A 9257-nucleotide genomic window follows, 5' to 3' on the forward strand; every position below is an offset into this window, starting at 1 on the left:
TAGTTTCTCAACCTCCGAGTCCAAGATAGCCTCTACACCTACATTGAACTACGTTCTGACCTGATCTCGGATAACGGGTACGTAGGCAGCCAACATTTGGCACGGTCACACCCTCCAATACACACCTCAGGATCTGGAGGGTGCAACTCGGCCTTCGAGATCACATTTTTGGCCAGGCGCAGTCACTTGGTCCGGCCTTGGATCGAACCGCCCAAGGTTTTGAATCGTTGTTCATTTTTGTGCGACAACAGAAGATACCTAGGAAGAACTATAGAGTCTCCAACTCTCTATGTCTCATAACCAGACATCATAGATTCTCTTAACAATCATACTGAGATCAATAGCCCTTTGATCCTTAGATTGTGAATACACTATTTTAAGCAAACCGTGAAGAGTTTGTTCATGCAAATCTATATTTGACTCTTCATTTGTTGTTAGGTTTGTGTAAGGACTAAAGACTATAGTTTATCATAAAGCTTCAAACAGACAAGGAAGAATGAATGAAAGTTTCTACTTTTATTAATTATTCAGCCGTTACAAGCAAGAGTCTTTGTGAGACTTTATTATATCAAATGTATATAAGTAATGACTACTACTCTTCTTGTGGGCACCAATGCCAACATATATTTAATAGAGTTCCAACCAATGCTATTTTAAGACACCTTTTGAGTTATTCAAAGGTGGAAACCTAGTTTGCGACATATATGCGTTTGGGGATGCCTGTCCGAAGTAAGATTTTATAATCCACAAAAAAAGAAACTAGACCCTAAGACTATTAATGGGTATTTCATTGGATATGCCAAAAAGTCTAAAGGTTATAGATTCTATTATCCATCTCAAAGTACTAGGATTGTGAAATCAAGAAATGCGAAAGTTCTTGAGAATGACTTAATTAGTAGGAGTGACCAACTGCGTGACTCAGTCTATGCATTAGATCACAATGAAGTTCAACCTTCTAGTTCAAGTGATAGACTGATTATCATACAAATTCCTCAAGCTCAATTGTGTGTAGGACAACCAGTTGTTGAAATTCCACAAGCTAATAATATTGATCCTTTAGATCAAGTTGCTGATCAAGATCATGTTGAACAACCAATCGAACAACTGATTGAATAACAAGATCCTCAAGATAATGATGAAGTAACATTGAGAAGATCTACTAGAGTTAAAAGATCAACAATCACTAGTGACTACAAAGTGTATTTGCAAGAATGATCCTGAAACATTTTCATAAGCTGTAAGTTCTAAAGAATCTAACTTATGGCACGAAGCCATGATTGATGAGATGAACTCTATGGCAACTAATCAAGTTTGGGTTCTTGTCGTGTTACATGTTGGTGTAAAAGCCATTGGATTCAAATGGGTCTTTAAAAAAAAGAATCACAAGGCAACATCGAGAGACATAAGGCAAGACTTGTAGCCAAAGGGTTTACTCAAAGAGAAGGAATCGATTACACATATACATTTTCTTCCGTATCAAAGAAAGATTCTCTTCGCACGATTATGACATTAGTAGCTCACTTTGACTTTGAACTACATCAAATGGATGTGAAAAAGGCCTTCCTTAATGGGGATCTAGAGGAAGAGGTTTACATGAAACAACCTGAAGGATTCTCCTCTAGTGATGGTGAACATTTAGTCTGCAAGCTTAATAAATCCATTTACGGTTTGAAACAAGCCTCCCGCCAATAATATTTAAAGTTCCATGATGTTATCACTTCATTCGGTTTTGAAGAGAACGTCATGGATCAATGTATATACCAAAGGGTAAGTGGGAGTAAGATATGCTTCCTTGTTTTATGTGGATGATATTTTGCTTGCGACTAATGATAATGGAATGTTGTATGAGGTGAAACAATTTCTTTCAAAGAGTTTTGTTATGAAAGATATGGGTGAAGCATCTTATGTCATTGGCATTAAGATACATAGAGAAAGATCACGAGGCATTTTGGGTTTGTCTAAAGAGACCTATATCAATAAAGTTCTAGAGAGATTTCGGATGAAAGATTGTTCACCAAGTGTAGCTCCTATCGTCAAATTCAGCTTGGATCAATGTCCAAAGAATGACCTTGAACGGGAACAAATGAAGTATATTTCATATGCTTCCGCATTAGGAAGCCTTATGTATGCTCAGGTTTGTACCAGACCTGATATTGCATATGTAGTTGGAGTATTGGTAGATATCAGAGTAACCAAGGTCTTGACCACTGGAAAGCTGCAAAGAAGGTTATGAGATACCTTAAAGGAACAAAGGACTACATGCTTATGTTTAGACGGGCCGATGAATTATAGGTTGTTGGCTATTTTGACGCTGACTTCGCTGGCTGCATGGATTCAAGAAAATCCACTTCAGGATATGTTTTTATGCTGGCTGGCGGAGCTGTGTCTTGGAGAAGCACCAATCAGACATCGACTACTACTTTCACTATGGAAGCTGAGTTTGTATCTTGTTTTGAAGCTACATCACACGGTGTTTGACTGAAGAGTTTCATATCTGGGCTTAGAGCTGTCGACTCTATTTCCAGGATGCTAAAGTTGTACTCTGACAATTCAGCTGCTGTTTTTATGGCTAAGAATAACAAAAGTGAAAGTCGAAGCAACCACATCGACATCAAGTATCTAGCCATAAGAGAACATGTTAAAGATGAATAAAGTGACCATCCAACAGATCAGCACTGATTTGATGGTTGTCGATCCTTTAACTAAAGGCATGCCACCAAAGAAATTTAAGGATCATGTAGAAAGTATGGGACTTAGTTCCATAATATAATCTTTCGTTGTACGATACTTTTATTTTGAAAAACTCTTATTTCAATTTGATATTTTCTGGTATGGTTGTGCACATTCATTTTAATATATTGAGAAAAATCGTTTAAGTGCACCTAGGATGAACATATGGTTTATACACTAAAGAATTAAATGGCTATTGAGTTAAGAGACTAAATATATTGTAATACATGGAAGATAATACTCGCTCATAGAGAACCTATCGCCATGATTCATATATTTTGTTTCTTTTTAAGTTTTTGAGCTATATGGATCAAGTGGGAGAATGTAAGAATATTTTCATTAATAAAGAAATATTCTCTCCAATATAATGGTCCATATATATAAAGTTGACTAACTAATCAATGGCCAAAATCGTGCTCAAATTAATGATCGAAATCAAGTTATTACCTATAATAGTAGGATTGTGATTTCCTCATTGATGGCTATGAGGCTATAAATACAAACGTTTTGGGGTCCCTAAACTCACTCACACATTAAGAAAACCAACACCATCTAGGAGTGAGAGCGAGAGCTTAGAGGAACCTCGAAATAGCTCACCGGAGTCGGAGTCCGAAACTCGGCGGAAAACACAATAATGACCGGAGGTAACTCGATCCTTTTCGCTTGCGCTTCAACGAATTCTTGTCATTAGAACACCTTTAATATATGTAACAAGTTCTTACACTATTTGGATATGTGGTGTTCTTTTATTAATCATCGTTAATAAAAGTTGTACTACATACAAATGAAATTTGATATAATTCTTAAAATTTGTGTATCTTCGAATGAATTTATCCACTTAGTCCTATTGGCATTTGTGGTTATGACAAGTTGTTGGTTGTGGCCAATGAGTTGGAATGTTACTTTTCTGGTCAAAACTCAACTCAATAATTCCAATACATTTAATATAAAAGACAAATATAATATTAGCTAGACAAAAAACACAAGCATGTTCTACAAACAAAACTAAGCCAACGAAGGGATCTAGGAAGCTGTCTCCAATTAAACTCAATTTTTGTTTTAACGACAAGTTAGGAGGTTGGGTAATCAGCCTACGAATTAATTATCGAATGGAAGTAACTATATTCACGTGTGTTAAAGTTATAGATAAGCCAGAGAAAATTGAATACATATAAATTTTCCTTTGTAAATTAACTTAATTGGTGGACAACATAACTGCGTGGAACAGGCTTTGCTTATGCCAAATTTTTGTCTGGTCTGTTTATTTTAAGTTGTTATTCATCGTATTCTTCCTTTTATAAAATATTCATTATCTGCTGAACGTATGATGCTCTGCCTATCAAATTGCGGTTCCTTCATAGTCTTTAAAATAAATAAATAAATAAATAGACACGACATTGATTACTTCTTCAGTTTGTTAACCATATATGATCTAGAACTAGAAGTAAACTTTTTTACTTTATTTATTTGTTTACTATTTATTTAAAATTTGGGTTTTTTAATTGTAAATAATCTTTGTATTACACGAGTGACATATTGGCATCTATATAAATTTGTTGTGTAAAATAAACTTTAAGCTATTCATTGTACAGTATTTTAGTCCTTTTTCATTAAAATCTGTCACTTAACAACTTAAAACACGTTTGCCAAACTAAAATAACTTGTGAATTTAATATAACAAAAGGCTAATCAAACTTTAATCTAACTATGATATAAATGAATAAAATAAATAAAATCATTGTTAAAGATTTGTGTTTTCATGAACTTTTTTTAGACCTATAAACAAGTTATTTAAGTTTATAAATATGTTTTCAAATCCGTTAGGTGTTGAATATCGTTTAAAATTAATATTTTCGTGAAATAATTGATCGTATTGTCCACTCTCTACGATAGTGATTCAATATTGACCATCGTCCATGTCGATCCCGCTTTTTTATTCTTCCATGCGAGCATTCATCAAATACGGTTGTGTGGGTTAGTAGGACTTTGGTTGGTTATAAAGTTATTTTGGGAGGTTTTAGTTGTTTTTATAGTTAAAATTCTTAACTCGTATTTTTAGTTGCAACTTAGAGTAATTCGACTTTAAGGTGTTGTCCACTATTCTTGGATGTGTTCTTTTTATGTCTGTGTGATATAGTCATCTTTTAAATTTTCAGTTCAAATTTTGTGGTAATCTTTTAGGGGTGCAAGCATTCGAAAATTTTATCTACGATCTCAGAGGATCAGTTGAAAGACATATTGTGTTGCTCGAATTTTAGTATAGTCTAATTTTTTTGTCGTTGAATGTTTTAACACGACATTTGTTAATCGAATTTTAGTCTTAAGATCTTACTCTTTTACATTAGAAATATGTTGGACGTTTGTGCTTCAAAGTATTAATCTCTTTATATAGTGAAATGCCTCGAACTACCCTAAAAACTTATGGTGAGGACTCTTTTACTAAAACAATAAATATACACGAAGACCATATCTCACAGAATAATAATTCATTATGTGACAAGAAACGAAGAGATAACTTCTAGTTTATAATAGTTCATAAAACAAGGCTTTTCATCATCATAATCACTACATATATTACATTACAAAAAGGAATCTGCTTGAGCTGTTTTGTCACTTTGACGAAGACTCAGCAGAAGTTATTTTAAGCTATTATACATATGCACGTACTAATTTTCCAAATACAGTAGGAGAGATTAAAAAAGTTGATGGCCATAAAATGATACACACTAAGCATTCCACGTAGGACAAACGGCGTCTTTATCTTTGTCTTTAGCGACGACGATGCCGACGAGCTTGCAAGGATCGGCCTCTTCGAGCATGTGCACGACGGTCCTCATGCTCGGCCTGTTGTCGGGGAGGCGGGCGGTGCAGAGGATCCCGATCCTCAACACCTTCACGGCCTCGGCCCGCAGAGCCTCTGGAAAAGCGCAGTCCACGAGGCCCATCACGCTCTCTCTGCTCGTCAAGTTGCCGTAAGCCCAGCCCACTATGTCCTTGCTCTCCCCGTACTCTGCCTCGATCGCCTTCTTCCCCGTCACCAACTCCAACAAAACCACCCCGAAGCTGTACACGTCACTCTTCTCGTTCACATTATACGTGTACCCGTATTCTGCAAAACAAAAATTAGTTGGAACATGTAAATCAGCTTTAATGGAAATTATAAGTTGAAGAAAGAGAGCACCGAACCAGGGGCGATATATCCATGGGTCCCAGCGATTAGGCGAGTCGTCGAATGGGTGCCTTTGTTGTGAGATGTGAGCATCTTGGCGAGCCCAAAATCGGCGATCCTGGGCTTCATGAACTCGTCCAACAAAATATTACTAGACTTGACATCCCTGTGGATGATGGGAGGGTCCCCGCATCCGTGGTGCAGGTACTCGAGCCCCTTTGCGGCGCCGACGGCGATTTCGTATCTCGACCCCCAATCCAGCCTCTCCTTGGGGGCGGCTACGCCGTGGAGCCGCTCCCACAGAGAGCCGTTCGGCATGTACTCGTACACCAACAGGCTCGAGTCTTCCCCGGTTATGCTACAGTAGAGCTTCACCACGTTGACGTGGCGCACCGAGCTCAGCGCCTTCACCTCCGACTCGAACTCTTTCGACCGATGACTCCTCTCTCCGCTTCCGCCCTCGCTCCCCCGCCTAGTCAGCATCGGAGTCGTCGTTTTGTACTTCTTCTTCTTGTCGTTTTTGCTCCTCATGTGTCGGTTTTCGTCGTTCCATATGTGCTTCACTGCGAGCTCTTTCCCGTTGGAGACCGAGACGCGATAGACGTCGCCGGAGCCGCCGGATCCGACTAGATTCTCCGGCGCTATCGACCGGAGAATCTCGTCCTCCGTGAACGTCAGTGTCTGAAACGACTTCAGGTTCCATGAGTCGCTCTTCAATGACCGATCGTCGTCCTCTTCCTCAAACCCCTTTCCTCGCCTCATCTTGAGGAAGACGAGGAAGGCTAGGGCGACGATGAGGGCCACTGTGAAGCATATGGCTATCGTCCGGAAGGATTCCGATGTAGAGGATCGGGACGGGCATCGCCCATTACTTGTGCAGAGATTGGGGTTTCCGACGAAGCTTGCATTGTAGGCCGGTCCAGAGAGAGCTGCCGGGATTTGGCCGGAGAGATGGTTGAGCGAGAGGTCGAGGAGACTGAGTTTGACGGAGGCGAGGCTTGCCGGGATTCTGCCGGAGAGAGAGTTCCCGGAGAGGTTGAGGGCGTTCAGCGTCTGGAGCGAGCCGATCGAGGCCGGGATTTCGCCGGAGAGCGAGTTTCGCGCCAAATTCAGGTCGTTCAGAGAGCTGCAGGAGCCGAGGGAGGCGGGGATTTCTCCGGAGAGGTGGTTGTTGTCCAGATATAGAGTTGAGAGCTTCTTTAAGTTTCCGATCCCGGAAGGGATTTTTCCAGAGAGGATATTTTCGTTGATTTGAACAGAGACGAGTGAGGTGGCGCCGGCGATTTCATCCGGGAGGTCTCCGGAGAGGCGGTTGTGGGCGAGGAAGAGCTGATTGAGGCTCTTGGCGGAGGAGATTTCAGTGGATATAGCACCTTCGAAGAAATTCTGTTCGAGGTCGATGATGTTGAGCTCAGGTAGACCCCAGAGACCCGCCGGAACTATGCCAGAGAGAGAATTCCTGCTGACTCGGAAGCGCTGGAGACTCCGGCAATCGCCGTAGCTCTGCGGGATCGGACCAGTGAAGTTGTTTTGCAGAATCAGAAGCATCTTCATCGTCCCTCTCTTGCACATCTCCGCCGGGATCGGGCCAGTTAGAAGATTCTCTGACACGTCGATGAAATTAAACTCCGCCCATGATCCAATCTTCTCCGGCAACGGACCGGTCAGGTTATTAGTGTACAGAGACACGTTGACAAGCCTTTTGAACTCCCCGAACTCCGCCGGAATCTCGCCGGAGAGCTTGTTCTCGAAGAGTTGGAGAGACACCAAGTTAGAGCATCGCCTCAGCGGCGACAAGTCTCCAGCGAGCGAGTTCATCGATGCATCGAACTTCTCGAGGCTTGCAAGGTCTCCCATGGACTCCGGTAACTTGCCGGTCAGATTGTTTGAGTAAAGCTCAAGCTGCCATAGCTTCGAAAGCTTCCCTATCTCATGGGGGATTTCTCCGCCGATCACGTTCGACGATAACTCAAAGTTCTTTAGCTCCGAGAGGTTTCCAATATCTCTCGGAATCGTTCCTTTCAAGCTACAGTTCGCGAGGTAAAGAACTTCGAGCTTCGTGAGACTCAACACCACGTTCGGGAATTGAGTCGACTCGAACCAGTTGTCTCCAACGCTCAGCCGAACCAGAGCTTTCATCTTCTCAAGCGATTTCCACGGGAACTCCCCGGAGATTCCCGTGCTGTTGAGATACAGAGTCTCCAGTCCTATCAGAGGAGAAATATCTGGAAATTCGCCGGAGAACATGTTGTTTCCCAAATCCAAGTACTTCAAATTCGAACAGTTTCTCAAGCTCTCCGATATTTTACCGGCGAAGAAATTGAAGCCAAGAGAGAGTTTCGTCAGAGACCGAAGCTCGCAAATCGTATCCAGCGGGAGAGTTCCGACGAGCCTCCGCCGCGAGAGCTCGATCTCGGCAACCGAACCGTCGGCATCACAGACGATTCCGGTGAAATTACATGGAGAATTCGAAGACTCTGTCCACGAAGTCAAGGCTTCGTTGTTATGGTTGTTGATTTGGAGAGAGGATTTGAGCTTTAGAAGGGTTTGGACATCGTCGGCCATGGCGGGAGAGAGGAGGAGGAGAATAGAGGCGAGGAAGAGAACCGCCGTGACCTGGCGGACATTCGTCGGTGCTGACATGGCAGAGATGACGTCAGGGGGTGGATGTCTCGGTGGAAATGGAGACGAAGGTGGGCGTGGGAGTGATGGTTTGGGAAGCAGATTTTGGCATTTTTAATGGATGTATTTTAGTGGCGAGACTGACCCACCTGGACGAGTAACACATCAGTCTTTATTTTTTTTTTTTGGCGGAGACATTAGTTTTATTTTACAACTTACAAGCGTTTTTAACGGTAATTTGAAAATAAATTTAATTATAAAGAGGGAGCCATTACGAAAATTATAATTTTTACCCTACTTTTTATTAACTTAAATGTATAATATTATCTATGTTAATTTAGCCACTGCTTAGGTGTAACTTAAATGCAAATTAAATAAATAAAAATATTATCTATGTTATATATAATAAATTATCTAAATATGTATTAATAAATTAATAAAAATTATGTGATAATTATTACTCTAATATTTTATGAGAAATTGTCTCAATTACCACTATTAGATTTTGTTTTAATTTTCAACCAAAAGTTTAATTTGGTCAAAAAATACAAGTAAGTCACTTGTACAAATACAATTTTACCCTCTAATGATTGTTGTCGATCGTTCTCAGAAAACCCGAACCATCAAGAAGACACGTCACTCAAAGGGTCGATGGTCAAGCCGGAGGTCCCAAAGAGTAGCAAACTTCCTTCACGAGTCGACTGATAAGTCTTCAGGTTGAAACTACACTGCTCCT

At 40.7% G+C, this 9257-nt stretch overlaps 1 protein-coding gene across 1 annotated transcript; it reads right to left on the minus strand.

Annotated features, from left to right (window-relative positions):
* Positions 1-5199: 5199 nt before the first annotated feature.
* On the minus strand, positions 5200-8670 carry LOC149390081 (Leucine-rich receptor-like protein kinase family protein). Its single transcript, XM_089619044.1, has 2 exons — positions 5917-8670; positions 5200-5839 (listed from the first exon to the last, which is right to left on the minus strand). The coding sequence occupies exons 1-2, from the start codon at positions 8540-8542 to the stop codon at positions 5457-5459; spliced, it is 3009 nt and encodes a 1002-aa protein (XP_089475170.1). The 5' UTR covers positions 8543-8670; the 3' UTR covers positions 5200-5456.
* Positions 8671-9257: the final 587 nt, after the last annotated feature.

This window comes from Urtica dioica, chromosome 7 (genome assembly GCF_054948205.1).
Source record: "Urtica dioica subsp. dioica isolate 48M chromosome 7, U.dioica_male_clone48M_v1_H2, whole genome shotgun sequence".
NCBI classification, from domain to species: Eukaryota; Viridiplantae; Streptophyta; class Magnoliopsida; order Rosales; family Urticaceae; genus Urtica; species Urtica dioica.

What these genes read in the sequence shown, in the direction of transcription:
- LOC149390081 (XM_089619044.1), bottom strand. Translation starts at nt 8,542, where the DNA reads ATGTCAGCACCGACGAATGTCCGCCAGGTCACGGCGGTTCTCTTCCTC. An exon ending in CCATGGATATATCGCCCCTG is followed by an intron (nt 5,840 to 5,916) that starts GTTCGGTGCTCT and finishes TTTGTTTTGCAG; the next exon opens with AATACGGGTACACGTATAAT.